This window comes from Leucopleurus acutus (assembly GCF_964270905.1).
Source record: "Leucopleurus acutus genome assembly, chromosome: 10".
NCBI lineage: Eukaryota > Metazoa > Chordata > Mammalia > Artiodactyla > Delphinidae > Leucopleurus > Leucopleurus acutus.
Window position 1 is genome coordinate 41,615,376 of NC_139153.1, and position 25,743 is coordinate 41,641,118.

The 25,743-nt window shown below is 41.5% G+C and overlaps 1 protein-coding gene across 1 annotated transcript; it reads left to right on the forward strand.

The window, feature by feature from the left end:
- Positions 1-3,060: 3,060 nt before the first annotated feature.
- Positions 3,061-24,474, forward strand: LRRC2 (leucine rich repeat containing 2; the record flags this gene model as incomplete). Its single annotated transcript, XM_082847811.1, has 8 exons — positions 3,061-3,185; positions 9,114-9,321; positions 11,996-12,152; positions 16,585-16,721; positions 18,306-18,451; positions 20,019-20,174; positions 21,828-21,958; positions 24,425-24,474. The coding sequence occupies 8 exons, from the start codon at positions 3,061-3,063 to the stop codon at positions 24,472-24,474; spliced, it is 1,110 nt and encodes a 369-aa protein (XP_082703937.1).
- Between the last annotated feature and the right edge of the window lie 1,269 nt (positions 24,475-25,743).

The window sequence follows — 25,743 nt, forward strand, 5'->3', positions numbered from 1 at the left end:
AATATGGTCCCTTTGCAACCTGGCAGCCTTGGCTAGCAATAACTTTCTGCAGCTCTCTTGACACAGAAAACAGAGCCTTGTGTGGCCCATTTGCTCTGTGGGCCTCCTGCCCTCCTTCAGAAGGAAAATGGAGAATTTGCCAGCAGACCTCCTTTAAAAGAATTGTTAAGGGAAGTTTTTTAGACAGAAAGCAAATGATACCAGAGGGGAACTTGGAACAATAGGAATGAAGGAAGAACAACAGATACGGTAAATATCAGGGTAGATATGACAGGCTAGCTTCCTCCTCATGAGTTCTTTGAAATAAGTTTGATGATCTGAAGCCAAGAAATCTAACACTGACTGATATAATACATAGCACAACTACAACATAAAGGTGAGAGCATAAGGGGATCTATATGGCAATAAGGTTTCTTTTTTATTTTAATAAATTTATTTATTTTATTTATTTATTTTTGGCTGAGTTGGGTCTTCGTTGCTGCTCGTGGGCTTTCTCTCGTTACGGTGAGTGGGAGCTACTCTTCTTTGCGTTGCGCGGGCCTCTCACTGCGGTGGCTTCTCTTGTTGCGGAGCACGGGCTCTAGGCATGCGGGCTTCAGTAACTGTAGCACTCGGGCTCAGTAGTTGCGGCTCACGGGCTCTAGAGCACAGGCTCAGTAGTTGTGGCACACGGGCTTAGTTGCTCCACGGCATGTGGGATCTTCCTGGACCAGGGCTCGAACCCACATCCCCTGCATTGGTAGGCAGGCTCTCAACCACTGTGCCACCAGGGAAGCCCAGGTAATAAGCTTTCTATATCTCACTTGAAGTGGTTAAAATACTGTTTCTAAGTAGACCACGATAAGTTAAGCATGTATCTTATACTCCCTAGGGCAACCGTGAAAAAGAAAAGACGAAGAAGCATCGTCAAAAACACAATAGAGAAAATAAGATGGAATAGTAAAAAATGTTCAGATAACAGAAAAGAAGGCAGGAAAATATAAAAGAGGAAAACAAAAGAGGGCTCAAACAGAAAATGAATAATAAAATGATAGACCTGAATGTAAATATATCCTTAATTGTACTAAATGTAAATTGCCTAACCATACCAATTAAAAGACAGAAATTGTCCAAATGAGTTAAATAAGCGAATCAACAAGATTCTGTCTATAAAATCTCATATAGATTATAACCATATATTTAGGTTAAAAGTAAAAGGATGGAATCAAGAAAGTGAAAAGACAGCTCACAAGATGGGAAGCAATTTTTGCAAATCATATATCTGGCAAAGGACCAGTATCTAGACTAGATAAAGAACTATTACAACTCAACACTAAAAAGACAAATAGCCCAATTAAAAAATGGGCAAAGAATCTGAATAGACATTTCTCCCAAGAAGGTATACACATAAAAAGATGCTCAACACATAAAGCACATAAAAAGATGCTCAACATCATTAGCTATCAGGGAAATGCTAACAAAAGACAACCTTCACACTCACTGGGATGGCTACAATACAAAGAGAGATAATAACAAGTGTCAGCGGGGATGTGGAGTTACTGGAACCCTCATACACTGCAGGTGAGAATGTAAAATGGTACAGCTGCTTTGTAAAACAGTCTGGCAGTTCCTGAAAAGGTTAAACATAGAGTTAACATATGACCCTCCAATTCTACTCATAGGTATTTACCCAAGAGAATCAAAAACTTATGTCCACACAAAACTTGCACCATTTGCATCTTTGTCAAAAATCCCCTGTAGGTAAAAGAGTTTTAAGGGAGACAAAAGACAGTCCCAGATGTCAGAAATTAAAGAAAAGAGGGAAATCAACTGGGGTCAGTGTTTTCAGCTCTTCAGACTAAACTTATTGACCTCAAATGTTCAGCTGCATAAACATAAGCCAGTTCTGCCACTCATATTGGCAAGCCATTTGTGGAGAGCACAAACTTGAGTCAGAAGATTTAAATATTTGGTTTTGTATCCCCACTGACTGCTATTTAGAAGGGTCTGGAATTGGAACAGAGAATATTCAACAGCCTTACTGTTTGCCAACTGACACTCCGTGTATCTGTGCACATCAGGAAATGGCTTTAGCCAGATTTTGATGCTGTAGGTAGGGGAAGTTTAAAACAATATATAGAAACTTATTTTACTTCGATAAGGGAGATAAGTATAGCTTAGTGGAATGAATGTTGAAATGCACTTTTATGTCCCGATAATTTTTTTTTTGGCAGTGAGCAAATAATGACTTAAAACAAATAGTAAATATGAGGTGGGAAAATGAAGAGAGAAAGTTCACTGAGCGGGCTGAGAGTGAAGCAACCTGGATGCAAATCTTTTACTCCCTTTCATTCATTCATTTACTCACTTAGTCTTTCAACAAATATTTATGGAGGGTCCACTATGTGCCACACACTGTGCTAGTTCTCACTAAGAGGTGATGACCAAGATGTACCTGAGTCTGACTTTCCTTGTGTTTGAGAAACCACATAAACAGAGATCAGCAGCTGTGAGGGTTCATGTCGCAGGAGAAACCTACAGGACAAGTGCCCAGGCTGTGTGGTCAGTCCCAGGAGGAAAAGTGCTCGGTGGGGTTTGGTACAATGCTTGGTGCGCTTAGTGGTGGCTGGTGTTTAGCCTCAGATAACTGGGGGGTGTGTGTGTGTGTATCTTCTAAATAACTAATCAAACGTACCTCTGAGTGTGTTACAACCTACTGAGAAGATCAGATGCCAGTAAATTCGATAGAATGTGGAACCACAAAGCTTGAGGAATGCCCAGGGGGCTTTGGGAACCCACGTGTCAGCTGAGGGGTAGAGAGACAAGTGTGACATTCTAGAGGAGAGGACCCCAGTTGAGTGCTGAACTCTGGCTTACAAACAAGAGTACTCTCAGACCCTAAGAACATTAGCAACTGCCATCCTGGAAGAAACAAGGCATTTCATCGTTATTGATGAAATTGATTCACTCATATTTTATTTTAAAGTTCAAGTTAAAACTATTTTCTTCTGTGTGTGTATGAAGCTGACATATATATATATATAAAATTTTTTTTTCAATAGGTAACTTCATGCTCTTAAAATGGGGCATAAAGTGGTCGTATTCGACGTCTCTGTCATCAGAGCCTTGTGGGAAACTCGTGTCAAGAAGCACAAAGCCTGGCAGAAGCAGGAGGCAGAAAGGCTCGAGAAAAGCGCATTGGAAAAGTATGTGTTCTCTGTACTTGCTCTGTAGCTCTCTAGCGAATAAGACAGGCTGCATTTGTGTTGTGGAGGGGGATGCCTTTCCTCCGAGATTTCTTCCTGTCCGTAACACTTGCTCACTGGACTTCAGAATCTTCACGCTGTTGCCTACAATGAACATTCGATTCCTGTAACAGTAACACTCATAGCTATAAGGACCCACATACATTCCAGGTACTGTGCTAGGCATGGAAAAGACAGCAATGACACGACAAATCCCTCTACAGGAAATTCTGAAAGACCACCTAGCTGCCCTCAGCAGGCTGATGCTGTCCACCCACGTGACAACATGAGGCTGCTCTATGTCCTGCACTCAGCTCTCACCCGTTGAACTGAATGTTAGATAAGATTCATTGTGTTGATGCAATTTTTACTTGGATTGGAATGATGTGGTTTGACTACTGTCATACACTCATGAAGTATGAGTAAAAGAGAGTTATTGTGTGTATGAAAACTAAGTTGAGGGCTTCGGAAAAACTATGTGTGTGATCAATATGAACCACCCAATTGAATTAACACTGGACAAGATGGATAAAAGTACAATGAGCTAGAAAGGTTGTACATTCAGGTGGCTTTGCACGTCTGTAATTTTTATGCCCTGTGAGGAAACCCAAACTGGAAGTCTTGGATCATGTGTTATGGGTGTGGTTTATACAAGAAAGGCAGAGTGGGATTCTGATTGGCAGACCCATTCTCAAAGGCGGTCCATGACCCTACATCAAATTGGCAAATTGTGACATATGTCTATGCTTTAGGTTAAAAACAAAATGTGTAGGATATGAATGTCTCTTTATTCTTGGTTCTTCACTTCTATGAATTATTTCGATCAAGCAAATACCTATTCTGATCATGCTTGATAATTAAGCTGCTACTGTAAGCATCACAGCTGTTCCAGGTGGTTATAATTATCCCCAGTCTGAAGACGAAGTTAGGACCTAAGTAACTTGCCCAAATTGACAGGGCTGGTAAATGGAGGATTTGGCCAAACCTTTCCCCCTATATAATGCTGTAATCACAGATAGCTGGACTGTCTTTTCACTTGCCACTGATATGAGATTATCCACTATGACATGAATCTTAAATTTAAGAATTGGAACCCTCAGACCAGGCAACACCCATGGCAGAGGATATTAGGGATCTACATGAGCATGAATTACACAAGGTCCCAGAGCCCTATGAGCTCAAAGTGGTTCTCAGCCCTGCTCCAGCTTCCTCCCACCCCCAGCATCTGGGGTTACTCTAGGGTGGGACAGCTTGCTGAATGGGGACCCAAGCCCTGGGAGGTTTATGGAGGCGTCTGTAGCTGAGGTAACCGCCTGTGGGTTCTGGGAACAGCAGCCACCTGCAGGAGCTTCGGTCTGAGAACTGTGCCCTGGAAGCCACTTTGCAGTCACGTTTGACTCTTGATCTCTGTCTTCCATCGTGGTGCCAAATGGCTTTGTGTCCACATTCACACGTCTCACGTACACAGGGTTGGTCCTGCATTAGGCTCAGTGCCATAGGGCTTGTGCTGTGCCTTATCTTAACCTAAGACAGAAAACTTCTTGGGAATTTGTTAGGATTTTCTAGCTCAAGATAAGAAAAACAGCCACCAAACTGGATGGGTGGTGAGGAGGAACTGGGAGGGTGGCTGGAGGAATGTGATGTTCAGGAAGAAGCATTAATTTCCCAGGACCTGCAAACATGAATGTAGTGAATTTACCTTTTTCTGGCAGGTATTTTTGAAGTTTCATAATATAATTTATACTGTTGTTGTTAGGACTATTTGAAGGTTACCCTTTAGTTTCTCAAAATTTGTTTCCTGTGGGAAAGTTAATATATAAATACATATATATATATTTTTTTAATTAATTAATTTATTCGGTTGCACCGGGTCTTAGTTGCAGCGTGGCAGGTGGGCTCCTTAGTTGCGGCATGTGAACTCTTAGTTGAAGCACGCATGTGGGATCTAGTTCCCTGACCAGGGATCAAAACTGGGCCCCCTGCATTGGGAGCACGGAGTCTTAACCACTGGACCACCAGGGAAGTCCTGAAAGTTAATGTACTGATGACTGCTTTGTATACAAGGCAGTTATCTGGTTAATTTAAATGTACTAAACCAGGCAAAACCGTTTAGCTTGTTCTGTTACCTCACTTCATGGTATTTCATTTTGTAATACTGTATTTGTTCCATGAGGTATATACCAACACTTAAAAGTTATGAGTACGGAACATCACTCTACTTGAATGAAACTCAGTCATTTAGATGGAGAGATAGAGATGCTTTTGTTAGGCTCTAAGTGAGGAATTTTTCATCCAGTGAGCCTATTTGCCATCTAGACTAAGATTGTGGGCTCGTTTCCTAAGGAAAGAGTATGTTATTTGCACACTTACTGAGTTAATGAATAGAGCTCTAATGGCATTGTTTTGTATGTTTATCTTGTATTTGAAATACTACTAAAATTGACTTAAGGGGACGATTATTCAATTATATGGGCGATAAAGTATAAAGACAATGACATTTTATTTATGTTAATTACTCTCAAGGAAGAGAATGGATTTGTAAAAATAGTTTATATTCTCATTGTGACTTTCTCTAGGTTTCAAAGGGACTAAGACATCAAACATTTAAAACAGAAATCCAAAAAAGATTTGGTATTTAACTATTTTTTAAGTAGCGCATCTAATTTCCTTTTTCCCTCCACTTACGTTGGCTGTACCAAGATATGTGAAATAGTTACATCAATTTGTAATCTGTGATATAGGAAAGATGTGTTGAGTAGGGGTTAACCGGTATCATTTCATTACCTTGCTAGACTCTACCTTCAGGTTCAGTCTAAGAAATGAAGAAAGAAAATTTAGAGACATTAATCTGAAAAGTGCTCATTGAATACAAGAACTCGCTGCGGCTGTGCTGCTGGTTGTGAAAATTCTGGAAGGATTTCTTTTATTATTTCAATCAGTGCCTTGGATCTAGGGTCTGCCCTGTATCCCTGACTGCTACAGTCAGAACTAGAGCTACAGGTAGATATTTAAACTTATTTTTATCATATGGTATTAAAAATATTTAAATTACACAGAAGAGCTAATAATGAAAAGCAAATCACCCCAAGCCCCTGCTAGTATTTCCCAGAGGAGCTCACTTCTAACTCTTCCAGCACTTTCTGCTGGTATTAAATTCCTATTTCTCCATGTGCTGGTATTTTAAAATTTATCTGTTTTATTACATTATTTTTAGATTTCATGTGTAGATCCTGAAGCCCCAGGTAGTTGATTACCCAGTGCTTTTCCCCAGCTCAGCAACCTGTGACTAGGACCTGAGTAGGATAGTAGCTGTGCTAGCCAATGCCGTCAGCAAGATAGTTTTTTTCAAGCGCTTGTGTTCTCCTAGATTAATGGCAAGCACGAAACTCCACTGATACCTGAAGTGGTGTCTGAAGAGCAAAAAGTCTGATTAAGGGGGAAGCATTTGCACATAGTCCTGGGGAACCAGCCCTGCAGAAATCTGGGATCAAGAACTCCAGGTAGACATAACAGCAAGTGCAAATACCCTGAGGCAGGGGTTTGCCTGGGTGGTTCAGGGAAGAACCAGGAGGCTAGAGTGACTGGGCCAGAAAAAGTGAGTGAGGGTGCAGTAGTGGATGAGGTCAGACAGGCAAGGGGAGCGCACAGATCCACAGGGCCTTGTAGGCCATAGTGAGACATTTGCTTTTATTGGGTGAAATGAGAAACCAGTGAGAGGTATGGGCAGAGGCATGACATGGTGTGACTGACACTGTCACAAGCTCACTCAAAATGCTGATGAGTTTAGACTGTAGGGCGGTAAGAGTGGTGCCTACATGAAGATGCTGGTGACTTGGACCAGGATGGGAGCAGTGAAGGTGGTGAGAAATGGTCAGATTCTGGTAGAAATGACCCTATTTGTTGATGGATTTGATGTGAGATATGAAAGAAAGCATAGAGTCAAAGATGACCCTGAGGTTTTTGACCAGAGCAACTGGCAGGCTTTTTCTAAGATGGAGGAAGAAGCAAGTTTTGCAGGTGAAGATCAGGAGTTTGGGTTGGAACATGTAAATTTGGGGGATGCCTTTTAGATATTCAGGTGGAGATGCTGGGAGGCAAGGAGGCTGGATTCACTGAGGACGTCTTGGCTGGAGATATATAATTGCGCGTCATCAGCATATAGATGTATTTAACACCAAGAGACAAGAATGTCTGTAGACAAGAATGATTTGTATTGCTATCAATTTTCTACAAGTTAACTTCAATCTCTGCCAAGTTGTAAAATAGCTTAGTCAACGACAAAGGTGCATACCCCTATAGGATCAGATAAAATCCACCAAGTCTCCAGTATTCCAGAAAAAGGATATCCACCAGTCTCTTGCTTTTATCAGCCTTATGTTTCTTCTTACAATTGACAGTGCCTGGTAGTCCAGGCCAGGACTTTCCACATGCCCAGTCCTCAAAGATGTTTCTGCCCCAGACTCTTTCCTCTGTTCCTGCCCCTCCTGACCTCTTGGCTCCTGGGCTTTCCTGCGACAACAGAGCCACTGTGATTCTAGTGCACTTTTTCTTCGGGTACCACCTGAGAGCTTCCATACTAGGACTGACCCTCTACTACAGGGTTTTTTGTTTTGTTTTGTTTTATTCAGCATTTGTATTGCTTCAGGCCCTGTAGAGACCAGGGCTGCATCAGCAGCCTGTTTCTAAAAGAGCCCTCTTTCAGAAGCCTGGGATACTGCCTGTCACCAAGTCCCTGAGTTGGGCTGAGTAGGGCCCAGATGCCTTCCTGAGTGTGGAATGCACCAAGTTCCTATCCGAGGCAGGCTACCTTATTTTGAGACAATGTCTCTGTGTGATAGATTTGAAGGAAAACCACAACAAACCTTGTTTTTGTACCACATAGAATGTTAACCTGTTAAAGGCTCCAAGCAGATATCAAATCTCTACATGGAGAAAGGCCCCCAGGTGCAAAACACTGTTCTAATGACGGCGTGAGCATCTGGAGGGCAGCAAGACGTAGTCCATCTTGATGGAGCTTATGACCAAGCTGGGGGGATAAGACAACTATAGAATAACATGTCAGAGAAGTAGCAACAAGAAGGTGCTGGGAGTGATGGGGAGGCTGAGGAGTCCTGGGCCAGCTCCAGTGTCAGATTGGAACTGGAGTTTATGAATAACAGGTTCATCTGCAGCAGTGAAGTTTCCCAAGGTGGCTGATGGATGACCTTCTAAAGTCGAATTTTATAAACTGGGGCTGCCTGTATATTTCTATCCATATGCTCCTGAAAGATCATCAGATTCCTGTGGCCTTGCTTTTTTTTTTTTTTTTTTTTTTTGCGGTACGCGGGCCTCTCACTGTCGTGGTGTCTCCCGTTGCGGAGCACAGGCCCCGGACGCGCAGGCTCAGCGGCCATGGCTCACAGGCCCAGCCGCTCCGCGGCATGTGGGATCCTCCCGGACCGGGGCACGAACCAGCGTCCCCTGCATCGGCAGGCGGACTCTCAACCACTGCGCCACCAGGGAAGCCCTGGCCTTGCATTTTTGAAAAATTTGGGTGTCACCTCATAATATCAAGGGATATTGTAATTAATCAAAGGCATAGGTAATTTTGGTAGAAATTTTAGCCATGTTAACTCACCTCCTCTACTTTTAAAGTCAGATTTGCTAATACTTCACAACTCTGAGGGTTTAAGCTTCCCCCACACCCCATATCCACCACAGCAGAGGAAACAAGAAAGGAGGGGCGGGAGAGGGGGCGGAAGTGAAGGGGAGGGCTTGTCTCCTGCTGGGAAACTGCAGGTGATGAGAAGGACTGCGATTGCGCTTGCGCCCAGGTGGCCCTCCTGACTTCTCCAGGCAGGCGATGGCGATTCCCCAGGAGATAACCGAGACCTCTGCTGCCCGTTTTAGGATAAAGGAGGAGTGGAACTTCGTGGCCGAGTGCAGAAGGAAGGGCATCCCCCAGGCTGCGTACTGCAAGAATGGCTTCATAGACACCAGCGTGAGGCTTCTGGACAAGATTGAAAGGAACTCCCTCGCAAGGCAGAGTGCAATTTCCAAGGAGAGAGAGAAACGGAGCAGTGAGTTTGTGTTTGAACTTACGGGGCAGCACTGGAAGGTGAGTCCATGCGTTTCGGTCCTTACAGCACGCCGAGGCTCTTTGCAGCGCTGCGGCCGACGTCTGCTGCTAGGCTGAGCTCAGGCCGTTGACCTTGGCCCAGTGCACGCTGTTGCTGTTGTCTTTAGAGAGCTTTCCCCTGGATGCGGAGGAGCCATTGCCGGCGTCTTTTCCGCGGTGAAGGACTGTGCAGTCTTGAAAAGGGCAGCGGGATCCCCTTGGATCCTTACGACGCTGCGAGGGACTGGGACCCCAGCGGCTCCTCAGGATGGCACAGCCTTTACAATGCTTGATTCTGGGAATTCCCTGGCAGTCCAGGGGTTGGGACTCCGCGCTTCCATTGCCGAGAACGCGGGTTCAATCCCTGGTAGGGGAGCTAAGATTCCGCCAAGCCGCGGGGTGCGGCCAAAAAAAAAAAAAAAAAAAAAAAGTTCGATTCTGCCGCCTCCTCGCCACCCCTCCCCGCCCTTTAAAAAGAACTTCTTGCCTTCTTATTTCTTTTTAATGCTCTGAGCACTCGACTTGCCTAACACCCCTCTGTGGGCGGTGACTTTGCTGACTTGGCACAGAGTGTAGAGCCGCAAAGGAATTTCGCAGACCCTTCAGCCGGTTTTCCTCTGAGTTTCTGAGGCCAGGACAAAGGTGTGCCCTCTTTCTTGCCTCGGGTGTGTACGGTGCTTCCTGCTCGCACTCCCCCAGGTTGCTGCTGGCTTGGAGAGGCATCTCGGGGCTGCTTGTGCTCTGATGTTTCTTGGCTGAAGCAGCACGTGGTGTGTGTGCGCTGGGTGGCGGCACAAATGAGCTCGGGCTATCTTCCGTTCAGTGGGACAGAGTTGCTGGGACCTGCTCTCCATCTCTTTTTATCCCACCATTTTGTGGCTGAAAGGACTCTGGACTGGGAGACCATGTATTTTGGGTGACCCTTTATTGGCCGTGTGACCTGAGGCTGTTTGCTCCATTTGTACACATTTTATCTCCTTCCCTGTTCAGTGGTGCTAATGCTTGCCTTGACCCCCTCAGAGGGCTGTTGTGAGGATTAAACGAGCAGATATTCTGTGACACTGTCTTGTTAGCGACACAGCCCTATAAGACTGGGAGAGACTATGACTGACACCTCTTTGGTGGTCTTTCTCCTGCATCCGCATCATTGAGATCAGTGGATACATGGATACTGCCTTTTCTGGGGCGAGAAGGAGGGCCTGTCTGGATTTCTAATTAAATACCGCTGGTAAATCATTCTCGTGTGCCGTGGTCAAACACGATCCCAGCCCGCTTGGGGAACCTGTTGAGTCCTCTCGGCTCACAGCACCTTTGGAAAACCACTTTAAAGGGCATTTAGTGAGTGCCTAGTGTGGTCGGGGGATAGGAAGAGGGTTATGAGTCAGCAGGCTAGGGAGACCCCAGGGTGAACTATGTGGATGTTGTCTTCATTACTTACAGCCTTCTTGTCCCCTGCATTCGGTTCCCTGAGCTGGTACCTTATCCTCATGGGTACCCACCGAAGGCAAGACTCCCCTGTACATTCCTGCCCCACTTTGCAGCTGATGTGCTATGGTCAGCTCCATGAGGTCAGGGGACATGCATGTCCCTCAGTGCTCAGCATACCTCATTGCAGTGGGGGCTCGTAATCCTGTGAACTGAATTTCTTCAACTGGACAAATAGCCCCCTCTAAAGCCTTAAGCACTTCTCAACACCTTTACAATTTTATCCCAGAACACTAGAGCCAGGGGAGGCCCTGGATACAGCCGAGTTCCTCTCTGTCACTTCAGAAGTGAGGGCCCAGGGAGGGGGTGCCCCTAGAACATGGCTCGGCATCCAGGTCTCCACACTGTCCTTCTGGGCTCTTTCCCTGTTAAAGACTCATAAAAACATTTAGAAATTTGGCACAGCAAGTATTAGGTGTTTATCAAATATTTTAAAAAGCGATTAGTTTCAGAGCTGCCTGATTCCTTCTTGTATCTCTAGTGCCAAACGTGAGTCTGCCTGGACATAACGTGGCTCAAAAGATGTCTGCTGGATACAAACTACTATATATAAAATAGATAAACAACAAGGTCCTACTGTATAGCATGGGGAACTATATTAAATATCTTATAATAAACTATAATGGAAAGGAATATGAAAAGGAATATATATATTCTTTTATGTATATATGTATAACTGAATCACTTTGCCATACACCTGAAACTAACACAACATTGTAGATTAACTGCACTTCAAAAAAAAAAAAAAAGATGTCTGCTGAAAGAAAAAAAAGTGATTAGTACAGAGGAAGGGAAATGCAGCACACATTTTAAAATCTAAGACGTGGCCAGATTTTATTTTTAGAAAATGTTAGATCCATATGTTGTAAATAAATAATACATGTGTAGCTTTGGGTGGGAGCCTGGTTGTCAGTGTTCACTCGGCATTTGACTTTAATAGAATCATGAATTCATGGCCCTTTTGAAATGTGGCTAATCTGCTAGTGTGAAATTAATGACATCGGCAGCATCTTGCTTTCTTTTTTGGAATGGCTATAGAGCTGGCAGGTAAGCTCTCACCCATGCTCTCTCCCCTCTTGTTTCTGAAATAAATGCACGTTTTCCTTGGCTCTGTGTGCTCTGCCTCTGAACTCCGACATACGACATACGGAGGAGCTAGTTCTGATCGATGGGATCCATTCTATTCCAGGAGCTCCCAGATTCCTTGAAGGAGCAGACGCACCTGAAAGAATGGCACATAAGCAATACCCTGATTCAGATCATTCCTAAGTATATCGAGCTGTTTCAAGCCATGAGGATTCTGGATCTGCCAAAAAACCAAATCTCCTGTCTGCCAGCTGAAATTGGTATGTTGCTTAGCTGGAGCCTTCCAGCGCCTTGTCTGGGAAGCAGGCAATACTGAGAATTCTTCCTCCTGCTGCCGCAGGAAGTCGCTGGGCCGGGCTGTTTTGGGTGTTCCCAGAGCTGCTGGTTCGTGGCGTCCCCTCTGGATGTTGATGCCAGCGTCTCACCTGTGTAACTCAGCAGTACTGACATCTGCCAGTTTCTCAGAAACAAGTCTCATGAGTGAGCGGTGCTGTGTTTAGAAACTTTTTGTTTTAGAAATGCAAACACGCAATAATATATTTATTGTAAACATGAGACACAGTATATTGTTCCCACATATTAGTTTTAGAAATAAACATGCAATAATATATTTATTGTAAACATAAGATAACAGTATATTGTTCCCACATATTAGTCCATTGATTAGTTTATTGTACTAATTTGATCAAGGTTCTATTATTTTCAATCATTTTGTTGTTCACTTGCTTCACTGTAAGTGAAGTCCACACGATCATCATCACTGTTTCTCTTTGTCTTGTGTGTGAGGCACATAGTTGTGCTGGGCATATAGTTGTTATGATTCTTCTAAGACACTCAAGTCTTCTTGGAGACATATCATCCCCATAAACCTCAGTCATGAGCAGGGCAAAATATTTAAACATTCTAGAAAGGAATAAAATGTAAAGTCAACTCTCTCGGTAAGGATTGTTAACAGTTTCCTGGGTATCAAAATTGTACACACAGGGTTTCCCTGGTGGCGCAGTGGTTGAGAGTCCGCCTGCCGATGCAGGGGACACGGGTTCGTGCCCCAGTCCGGGAAGATCCCACATGCCGCGGAGCGGCTGGGCCCGTGAGCCATGGCCGCTGAGCCTGCGTGTCCAGAGCCTGTGCTCCGCAACGGGAGAGGCCACAACAGTGAGAGGCCCGTGTACCGCAAAAAAAAAAAAAAAAAAAAAATTGTACACACAACCCATGTTCTTCTAGATATCTACATTGTAGCCGTATCTATTTATAAATATGTATTAAAATATATATGCATGTTAAAAATATTTATATACACATATGTTAAAATATATGCACGCTAAACATATTTACATACAAGGGCTTACAGCATGTTCTCCAGCCTAAGCCTTGTTTCCCCTTATCATACCATGAAGGTGGGGGTGGACTCTAGGGTCAGGCTGCCTGGGTCTTTCACTTACTGGCAGGTCACCTTAGGCAGGTCACTCACTGTTTTTCAGTCTCCCTATCTGTAAAATGGGGATAATAATCGTACCTACTTCACAAGGTTATTGTAAGGATTAAATAGTTAATACAAAGAAAGCATTTAGAACAGATAAACCCCCAACACTTGCTAGCCATCTCCATCATCATCATCATCATCATTGTCTTTTTCTTAAGTTTTTAAAAAAATTTACTTAATTAATTTATTTATACAGCAGGTTCTAATTAGTTATCTGTTCTATACATATGAGTGTATATATGTCAATCCCAATCTCCCAATTCATCCCACCACCACTCTATTGTTGTCTTTACATAAATGTTATTTTTCAATATTAGAATATCCAAACTTTCGTCATTCTCCCTAATGGCTAAGTGATGATTATGGCATGATTTATTTAACTTGTTCTTCAAATATTTTAAATTTAAACTAAGTAATTGGATACTAGGTCTGAGACTCTGAAGGTACGATTCTAGTCTGACTTTGAGTAACTTGGGCAAATACTTTAAAAAAACTCAGCTACAGGATGAGATAGTCAAGAAAGAGGACCATGGGAATGAAGAGTTTTGAGCTCTTTTCTGTTGAATGGCTGTATTTTGTAAAGGAGGTGGAGTTGGATCTCTTACAGTGCTGCCTTAGAGAACTACTGAGCATTGGCTGAGCAGAGGGGGTGCGGGCAAAGTGGTCACCAAATGGGGTGTTCTTTTTCTCATCATCAGGACAATTATTTCTGACATTTGACATCAAGGAATTAAGCATGGCAGTGGGTGGTCCTCTTAACTCCTTTGTGGAACTCCTGAGAAAGTATCATTAAATGGGTTTAAAATAGCTAATTATTGAAATCATTTAATAATGTTTACTCAAATAATTTAAAGTATGTACATTCCTTAAGGTATTCCTTGGGCTCCAGGAACAAGAAGCCTCTGGACAGCAAATGGTGCGTCAGTTGGGTTATAGTCCCCTCTCTGGAAATTAGGTCCGAGGGCCTTGGGAGAATGGGCTATAAGTAGGGAGATTTCATTTCAGTTGGAAAAGATCCTGGAACATTCTAGGAAGGGATGGACTCATTAGCTATTTAGAAATATAACGTGCTGGAGCTATGACACCTGTCTTAGTCTGTTCAGTCTGCTTTAAAAAAAATACCACAGACTGGGTGGTTCATAAACAAAATAAACTTATTGCTCGCAGTTCTGGAGGATGAGATCAGGGTGCCAGCATGGTGGGCTCAGGGCCTTTTTCTGGGTTGCAGACTTCTCGGTGAATCCTCACATGGTGGAAGGGGCCGGGGAGCTCTGTGGGATCTTTTTACAAGAGCATGAATCCCATCGTGGGGACTCCATCCTCATGACTTTATCCAAACCTGATTACCTCCCAGAGACCCCACCTACTAACAACATCACCTTTGGGCATTAGGATTTCAACATACAATTTTTCAGACCATAGCAGTGCCTTAAACGTTTTATTTTAGTTTTTGTGTCGTGGGACCCTTGTCACACCGAAAGACTGTTTTCTCAAGAACCTCAAGCTCATGGTGCTTGAAGATAATGCTGTTCACCACGTCTGATGGAGACAATTGAGGCCATCTCAGATGAATAATGCCAAGTTCTTACCAGAATGTTGAGAAAGAAAAAGTAGTGTTTCTATAATGAGATCAGACATTGTGGAAGTAAGCGGCATGGAGAACAACAATCTGAATACAAACATATATAATTTCTTATTGTCTATACATTATTAAAATGTTATATTTGAGACAGACTTTCTAAAGCTATTGCTTTTCCTCTGAGCTAGGAAAGTTACTTTTTCTTTGAGCTAGCTAGAAGGAGCTCATATACAGCTTTCTCTCCAGTTACCTCATCTTCTCTTTGCATCCCCTCATGATAAATGCACATACAGTTGGTATAAATGTGTCCCTAATGCAAATGCCTCCATCAACCAGATCAGGTAACTCTTTAATAGATAAGTTTACTCTCCTGTGTCTGGAAACTAGACAGCTTAGAACATTCACACCATCTATGCCAATCTTCTACTTTCCTTATTTAAAGAAGGATTGTGCAATATACTGTCTTACAGAAGCTGGGGCTGTGGCGATCATTAGTCTGATCACATGCTCTCCCGTTCTCCCCAGAAAAGCAGTCTTTCCTTATTTTTTTATCAGCCCCCACATCCATCCTGCTATTTTGACACCAATAGCTGACTGTAAGGTTGCAGTGTATACCAGGTGGGTAAGTTAGAGAGGCCACTGATTTCCACAGCATCACCATTGTCTTCTAACAGTGAGACCACCAAAGTGGACTCAGAAGTGGCCCTGCCTCCAATAGACTGTCTTTGTATGTTTCCCTTTCTCGTTTATAAAATGTCAGGAAATTTGTATTTTGAGTGCCTGCTCCGCAAAAGGAAACAATAATTTTGGTTTTCTAATTTTTAAAATTAGGTTAAGAATGTTAAGGTATTCAATGCCTTAGAACATGCGTGACATGATTTTTGGAATATTAAATATATTTATTCTTGTGCTAGTTTCTGGTTTGGAATTGGTCATGTATTTATTCAATCAAGACAGAATTGGGATTCAGTGTTTCTCCATCAATCCAGTTATTGCCTGATATTCTTAGTGTGTTCGCTTCCTGCCTGTGAAATGGACTTAGGCTTTTTTAAAGCATATTCTTTAGGAAGCACGATACATCATAATTAGTAAATGCAAATCTGAAGCCAAAGATAAGTGAATTACATGCAGCCTATAAACAATGACTCCTTGTTTGAGTCATTTAGCACGTACATAGAGGTTTGTGTGTATTTCAGTACCTAGCTCACTTCCCATTAGAGTCCACCGATAGGCCATAGCTTGTCACTGTGCTTCCTAGGAACTGGACCATTTCAAAGCCATTGCCTGCTACTTCATTCATCATGTGATTTCAAAGGGGTTTGCGCTCTGTGGGTGCTGGCCCCTGACCCAGTCTACATAGGGGACAAATCCCCCACACTCACCTAGCCTGTAGTTTCACAAAGGGTTAAACAGATAAAGAAAAAGGAAAAAATGCTCTGCAAGGACCAAAATGCTCAGGATAAAAGATGAGCAGACATTCAATCAGAGTGCTTAAAAAACAAACACAGAATTATGTTTAATGCCTTTCCCACCATCATTTATACAAATGTTTTACATCTTCGTTTTGCTTTTTGTCCTTAAAAGACCTTAATGGACCGACACCATGCATGTTGTTTTTTTCTGATGACAGGTCGTTTGAAGAACCTGAAGGAACTCAATGTGCGTTTCAACCGTCTGAAGAGCATTCCTCCAGAACTGGGAGACTGTGAAAATCTAGAGAAACTGGATTGTTCTGGAAATCTAGAATTAACTGAGCTCCCCTTTGAAGTAAGAAAGAAAATGTTTGCACTTTTATTTGGTTTATGACATGGAATGGTCTGTAACATGGGGAAGAATTTTAAAAGATGAAATTCATTTTTATTTATATGACTTTTCCTGACATTTTAATCACCCTAAACCAGATATTATCAAGTCTTTAAAAATGTTCTTACAGTCGGCCACAACCTGAATTTAAGTTCAAAAAAGCTATCAAAGGAAAACTAGGCAAAAAATCCTATTTTCATGCAATATATTTTTATTTAATGCCTATTTAATATATGATGCCTGTTGTCTGTAATGCAGATCCTGATTTATTTATCCATAATGGAGGAATAAATTGAAAACAGTTGGAAATAAATAAAGGGGATAAAATTTAAAAATGTATATACTCATAACAAAACTTATAGATAACTAAAGCAGTTCTACAGATAGGATTTGAGAACTCCATTAACTTAAAAATACCCATTAGTTTCTTTTTGTCTGTATTCATTGGGGAAATGATTTTAAATTACTTTTCTGATAAAACAGAACATATGAAAGTGAACAGTTTTTATTGCCAGATAAAACTAAACAGGTTCTTGTGCTTGAAGAGAGAGATGGATCTCACAAATTCTGCTGGTAATGAATAGGCTAAAAATAGTATCACTGGTGAGGCTCTGACAAGACCGTGGCCACAGATTCTATCTAGTCCTAGAAGGCATATTCTTTTCCTTTCCTGAAAACTTCCGGGTGGGAGGAAGAGGCCACTTCCGCTCTTAGCACCCATGTCACCCAGGAAATGCTGGGCAGTGGTCCCGGTGAGGGTGCACAGCCAGGGCTCAGGATTCCCCACACAAGCTGCTCGTTCCCCAGTCCTCCCCATCTGAGAGAGGGACCCAGTCCTCTCTCAGATGTGCAGGCTGGAAGCAAGCCAACTCACCCTTGACCTCTCTTGCTCCCATGCCCCATGTCCACTCCATGAGTAAGTCCTGTTGGGCACGCCGTTCAGAGTAACAGGGGAGATTTCTGATCATTTGCCACATCACTTTACCGGTTCACATGTGAGTCTTCTGAAGATTTGCCAAAGTCCATTAAGACAGTCTTCCCCAGGTCATCCTACTCTTTGAGGCTTGCACTTTCTGTCTTCTCTGACTTTGCACATGCTGTTCCCCACCTGGAGTTTCCTCCCCTACCTTTCCATCTGTCAGGGAACCTCAGGACCCAATTCAAATACTCCATTCTCTGTGAAATCTTTCCTGACCTCTGACCCTCACCTCACTGTGATGCTGGGCAGATTAACCACTTCTTTCTTTGTGTTACTGAACATTGCAAATTGGAAACTTCACACTAGTTCTTACTATATAAAATTGCATTGCTTGTTTATGAAAGTATAAACTCCTCAAGGGCAGCCACTGTGTGCTTTTCATCCTAGCACCCCCAGCGTGTAGCACAGTGAATGACACCTAGTAGATGCTCAACGTACATGCTATATTGATCTGGTTTGCATATGTTCATAGAAATGCCTTTGGGAAGAGACATCAATCTCAAAATTATTAGTTGAACTTAATTCCCACTCTTAAAAAGTAATTAGAATATTTTGTTATTCCTTCCTAGTTAAGTAATTTGAAGCAAGTTTCATTCGTAGATATCTCAGCAAACAAGTTTTCCAGTGTCCCGATCTGTGTCCTGCGGATGTCTAATTTGCAGTGGTTGGATATCAGCAACAATAACCTGAGTGACCTGCCACAAGACATAGACAGGTAGCTACTTGCATTCTGAAGGTGAGGTATATGAATTAGTCACTAACATTTTAAACATGCATAACACGTGAATGTTCTGTGAGATCAACTAATTTTCCAGAGTTTCTTGTTTTCAGGAAATCAGTTTGATTCTTTATAGAATAAGACAATTCCCAGTCTGCACCATACATATAAATGTACAGTTGACTCTTGAACAACGAGGTGGTTAACCTGCATGTAATTTGTAGTCAGCCTCCGTACCTGGGGCTCCTCTGCATCTGTGAATTCAACCAACCATGGACCCATGCAGTACTGTAATGTGTGGACCCGCACAGTTCAGACCTGTGTTGGTCTATATATATATATATATGTGTGTGTGTGTGTGTATGTATGTGTGTGTGTGTATATATATATATATATATATATATATATGTGTATGTATATATATAGTTTGAACACATCTTTAATTTACTTTAGTTCTCAATAGAATGGAACATTAACTTTCCTTTCCTCCCCAGAAGTAGAAAAGTAAATTTATTATGTACAGAATCAAAACATATTATTCTATTTGGGATATCAGGATAATTTTTATTAGTTTCATTTACTGCTTTGATTGATATACTTAGTAATGTCTTCAAATTATATCCTTACAGCTATTTCTTGTTTAAAAAGTAACTATTATACTAAATCATATACGATTCCTTCATTCATTCATTCTACCAATATTACTAGGCAGGCCCAGAGAGTGGGCTGGGTTCAAAGTGGTAAATGAAACAAACTGTTTGGCCTCCTGGAATCCACAGTCTTCGTTATAAAGTAGCATAAGTAAGCTATTGGGACATAGGAACCGAAAATGGCTTGGTCCCAAATGCTGTCTCATATGACCTTTCTCTACTCCTGGTACTTAGGATGTGTATGGATACTTTCCTGGTTTATGAGGCTAAGTGGGAATTGTTTTAGTTTGAAACATAAGGGGAACTTTGTGAAATATTTTGTGGGATCAGTCAAAATTTTGAAAATGAATGAAAGAAAAAACTAGAGAGAGGGGCACTGAGTTAGAACAAAATGGAAAACAGAGTAAAACATATTTGGAGCATATTTTTCTCATTTCCTTTTCACTCTGCAGGTTTACTCCTGTTTTAAAGTCAAAATATGATGAGAGAAGAGTAACTGTGTTTTCAAGACATACAAAAGGAAATATGTTGCCAGAATTTGTTTATTCTCACTCCAACTCTAATATGATTTCTTTCCCATGACCTGTTAACCCTTGGGAATGCAGTAGACACTTGAATATACTGATTTTTTAAGTTCCATCTTGGCCTACTTTATATTGTGTAATTTGCTTATCCTGCTGCTGTATCTCTGCCTTTAACTGTCAATTAAGTCAGTAAAAACTTAAAAAAGAAACCCAAATCATGTCACCCGGCATGACTTTATTCATTTAAATTGTAAAGTTCGTTTATTCTTATGAGTCACTTAAAAAATAAACTAACTAGGGATTTCCTACTAGAATTTATTTATAATTTACTTTGGTTTTCTTGCTATGAGGCTAAGTTCTTGTGTTCTAATCCCTTTTACATCTTCTTAGGCTACGAGAACTGCAGACCTTTCTCCTGTATAAGAACAAGCTGACCTATCTTCCCTTTGCCTTGCTTAACTTAAAGAAGCTCACCTTGTTAGTCGTCAGCGGGGACCACTTGGTGGAGCTCCCGACAGCCCTTAGTGACTCATCCACACCTTTAAAGTGAGTAGACAGAGAGCCCAGTAGAGACCCATTCAGACACAAGGGAAGAGCAAGAAGCACCTGGAGCCTGTGTGCCCGTCTCAGGAACCAGATTAGATGGTTCTCGTACTCTAAGAACAAGAAGTTCTGGTGCCTTCTTACAGGATTTTGTAGTTTTTGGCCAATGGCATGGGGAGGTAGAGCTCAGAGGATTTCTGGACAAATGCTACCTGCTGGTTGAAGGCACCGGTGCTCCCTGGTCGGATACTCAGCACTCCCATCACCGCTGGCCTGGATGGGTCAGTGGCTGTTGAATCTTTCAAAATTGTGAAGAAATTAGATCAAATGCCATTTTGGATTGTCTCCTTTAGCTTCTTTTTTTGTCACAGTAGTCCATCTTTTTTTTTTTTTTTTAACATCTTTATTGGGGTATAATTGCTTTACAATGTGTGTCAGTTTCTGCTTTATAACAAAATGAATCAGTTATACATATACATATGTTCCCATATCTCTTCCCTCTTGCGTCTCCCTCCCTCCCACCCTCCCTATCCCACCCCTCCAGGCGGTCACAAAGCACCGAGCCGATATCCCTGTGCCATGCGGCTGCTTCCCACTAGCTATCTACCTTATGTTTGTTAGTGTATATATGTCCATGACTCTCTCTCGCCCTGTCACAGCTCACCTTTCCCCCTCCCCATATCCTCAAGTCCGTTTTCCAGTAGGTCTGTGTCTTTATTCCTGTCTTACCCCTAGGTTCTTCATAACATTTTTTTTTCTTAAATTCCATATATATGTGTTAGCATACACTATTTGTCTTTTTCTTTCTGACTTACTTCACTCTGTAAGACAGACTCTAGGTCTATCCACCTCATTACAAATAGCTCGATTTCGTTTCTTTTTATGGCTGAGTAATATTCCATTGTATATATGTGCCACATCTTCTTTATCCATTCATCCGATGATGGGCACTTAGGTTGTTTCCATCGCCGGGCTATTGTAAATAGAGCTGCAATGAACATTTCGGTACATGACTCTTTTTGAATTTTGGTTTTCTCAGGGTATATGCCCAGTAGTGGGATTGCTGGGTCATATGGTAGTTCTATTTGTAGTTTTTTAAGGAACCTCCATACTGTTCTCCATAGTGGCTGAACCAATTCACATTCCCACCAGCAGTGCAAGAGTGTTCCCTTTTCTCCACACCCTCTCCAGCATTTATTGTTTCTAGATTTTTTTGATGTACTCCATCTTTTAAATACCTTCTTGGTGGTGATTTTATGAGTCCTTTTCAATGTAGCCACATCATTTTAGAGTTTGATGTCACTAATTGGGAGTAATATTAAACAAACATAGTAAGACTCGTATATGACGGGGACACTAAATGTTATTGTTCACCTCATGGCTTCCTGCCCGCTGTCCTCTGTCTGTGGCTAAGTAACTGTCGTTTCCCCATCAAGCCTCTGTATAGTCTCTGCTGTAAACTGACTCCATAATCCTGTTGGATTATTGCACAGTAGAATTCCACTGGTGACACATATTATGTGGTTAGCTGTGACTTCTAAGAAGAAGTGAGAACTTGGGATTTAATGCCACAAAGTTTGACTTCTTCTGAGAGGATTTTTGCACAATACAAATACATAGGTGAAAATGTGATATTTTCCATACTCTCTTGAATAGATTTGTAAGTCTTATAGACAATCCTATTGAGAATACCCAGTGTCAAGATGAAACGATGGAAAGTGAACAAGATCGCCAACATTTTGATAAAGAATTTATGAAAGCCTATATTGAAGATCTTAAAGAAAGAGGTAGGTTACTCATATTCAAAATTATTTAAAATGAGTGTATAGTATTCCATTCACTCATGCAACACATTTATTGCTATAAGTCAAACTGACAAAAAGTTAATTGGGGGCTTCCCTGGTGGCACAGTGGTGAGAGTCCGCCTGCCGATGCCGGGGACACGGGTTCATGCCCCGGTCCGGGAAGATCCCACATGCCGCAGAGCGGCTGGGCCCGTGAGCCATGGCCGCTGAGCCTGCACGTCCAGAGCCTGTGCTCCACAACGGGAGAAGCCACAACAGTGAGAGGCCCGTGTACCGCAAAAAAAAAAAAAAAAAAGTTAATTGGTTAGGGGCAATAACCAATAAATAAAAATAATTTGTAAATTATTTTTCTATTTACCAAAAAAAAAAAAGATACATTGCCTTTCCTTAAATAATGAAATTTTCCTAGTGCATTAGCATGCTTAATACATCTACAACCATGTGACAGACGCTGAGAAACAAGCACTTAAAATGTGAAGATTGTGTTACTAACTTTACATGGCTTTTCAATGAAATGATATTGATAAAACAGTATTCTAGTTAATGGGAAAAGAAGGTTCCATGTCAAAATCCATTTAAACTCAACTTTAAAAAATGTCATCTCGTATAAATCAAGGTACACCTACGTAAAAATCACAAAAGGAAGAAACAAGATGGCAGATTAGTAAGTAGATGCAATTAGTTTTGGTTTCCCATAGGGTGGTGAAGATACAGGGCAGTCACAGTACCTCAGGAAAGGGCTGAGAAAGAAGTGTTTTCCCCAGTGGCTATTTCCGAAGTGTTTCAGAAGCCTTAGAACCCCTTCCTTCTGTCACGTCTAGACACAGGAAAAGGCATAAATCAGCCTTTGTTCTTCTAATCCCCACCTCTTTTCTGGGTGTAGATGCCTGCAAGTTACCCCTTAATTTTTCAGGTCTCTTTTTCTGATAAGCCGGGTGCAGACCTGAAAGAAAGATATCACGCATGTGGGTTTAGGGAGGAGGTAGCCCTGGCCCCCAAGACTTTGAAGACAAGCACCTGGGGGCAGGTTCCATCAGTCACACTCAGAAAACATGCATGTCTCATGACATTAATGAAAAATACCATTTATTGGCAAATTAAAAGTTTTTCAATTAGATTAAGAAAATTTCTATATAGTTACCTCTAATCTGTTTGTCCATCCCTAATTTTGCATGCTGAAATATTATGAAATAAATTAGAAATTTATGTTAAACATGAAACTGAAATAACAGAACCATTTATTTATCAAAATTTATTTTTGGGTCATATAACTTTCCTCTTGTGAAAAACCTTCTTGTATTTTATTTGTTTCTTCATAATTGTATTATAGTGCTATTATATAAAAATGCAAGAACAAATTAGAGAAAATAAGTATTAATCTTTCGATCTATGTGGCCAGCAATAAAATAATTTGATTTTCCAAGTTAACTTTAGTAATGATAGATTTTGATTCCATTCATTTATTTCTAAATAATTATCATAATTCTATACTGCACATATTCATAATAGGTTGAACTAAATGATATTGCCAATATTCAGCTGGTTTTGACCTGCGAAAATGGTGATTTCTTAATAGTTCAACCTATGCTGGACATATGCTTTGAATTTTTTTAAGTTTGTTTCTTTTTTCTTCATCATGTTGTCTTCTCTCTTTTTCCTCCTTCCCCATAAGACTAATGTCTGAGTTAGAGAGTTCATCACTCTAAGGAAAAAAAGTAGATTTAGTGAGTCTACATGGACATCCAACCTGATATGATTCAAGAATGATGAGGAAGTGAAGCCCCTCTCTGGTTCTCAAACTTAAGTGCACATGAGAATCAGCGGCAGGCCCCACTCTCAGAGATTTTGAGTCATCAGGTTTGGGTCGGGCCTGAGAAAGTACATTTCTAGCAAGTTCCCAGGTGATACTGATGCCTTGAGTCTGAGAAACACACCTTGAGAACCATTGGTATAGACCATACCTTGACAAAAATTGGCTGTGAAGAGAGAGAGAGAGAGAGAGAGAGAGAGAGTGGGGAGTAACCAGTTGGAAGAGTAAGTATGATAAAAGGGTTATTAATAAGATGGTGCTTCATTTAGGAATAGCCCAAACTTCTCTTGTAAACTGTATTCCCTTCCACCTGGCATCCCCAGTCCCAAATCCTTGGCCATCTATTTCTGTTTTGTCAACTTTTATTATTTTAGGATCATACAGTTTCCAAGATGTTGATGTAGCTGTGTGAGTTGGTTGGAAAGATTGCAAAAGAATGAGAGTTAATAATAATGTATTCTTCTTAGATCTAAATATCTCTAACGCCAGACTATACATTTGCGGTGGTTGACTTAGTGGTAATAAATGCATTTATCTCTATACTTGAAGTATGAAGTGGGAATAATTTGTGTTTTGACATAGTTACACTTCATAATAAAATGGGGAATGGTTGAGTATATATTTTCTTTTTGTTACAGAATCTGTTCCCAGCTATGCCACTAAAGTATCTTTCAGCCTTCAGCTTTGATGCCATCCATCAGAAGACTACAGAATTTTCCTGACTTGTGGAGCTGTAAATCTTCCTGTTGTGGGTCATGTCATAGAGGAATAATGGCTTGTGCTTAAAGACAAAGTCTAGAAACCATGGTCATAGTTGTTAGGAAAGATGATTTTCAAATTTCAAATATGTGAGTACCTCTCTCTGTGGACTGGAGAATTGATAAATGGGTTTATATATTGATATTTAAAGGTTCATTTGCATACACTTGTTTCCAAATCATGCACATTTAATATTTTAGAAAATGTGTTATTTTTTAAAAATTATCACTTAAAGACCAAAATTTGAAGTTGATTGCATTGTTTTCAGGAATCTGGAGATAAAGGGATGGTGAGAAGAGTATTTATACTGGACTAGTCAGATGAGACTTTATTTTATTTTGTTATTTTGAAAGAGTTTTAATGCATTATTTCTTTTACTGAGGACAGTTTTCCTTGGGTTTATACAAATGGCTATTTTCATGTTTTAAGTTATATTTTACAAGTGTAGGCTTTCAGGAAAGACTTTAGGTATAATCTGGACCTTGAGGGCAGAAAGAAGGGCTGGATTGTCTGCCCAGGCATGGGGCTTAGATGGTGTGCTGGTGTCCCTAGTGGAGCAAGTGTGGGCCTGGCTGGTCCTGGGAAGCGTTGCGTGGCCTGCATGGGCAGTCAGCCTTCCTTGGGTGGGCCCCTTGGGGGTCCTGGGAAGCGTTGCGTGGCCTGCATGGGTGGTCAGCCTGCCTTGAGTGGGCCCCTTGGGGGTCCTGGGGCGCCTGCCAGAGCACAGAGCAGAGGCCTTGCCTCCAGGGACCTGTCCTCCAAGGTGGCCATATAAGTAGTGGGAATGACTAGTCCACACTGATGAGGAGTCCCTAGCAAGGCTTCTCTGCAGGTACCACAGGAGAACTCTGCCTGTGGCCAAGACGCTGCGGTCCAGAGGGAGCTCAGGAGACTGGGTTTACACTGGCAAAGAAGGTATTCATTACAGGGCTTTGAACTTTGATATCACATTGTAGGATTTGGAGAAATTGTACAAATATCTATTTTTATTCTATTATCTTGGACTAAAATAAACAGGATTGTGAATGTGTTGAAGCTAAGTTTAAACAAGTAGGTTTTGTGACTAAGATGGAAAAAATGCATATCTTCACATATATTTATATATGAATCGACTCCTATATGGTCTAGCCCAGTGGTGTCCAGTAGAACTTTATGCAGTGAAGGAAATGTTCTGCATCTGTGCTGTCTAATTTAGTAA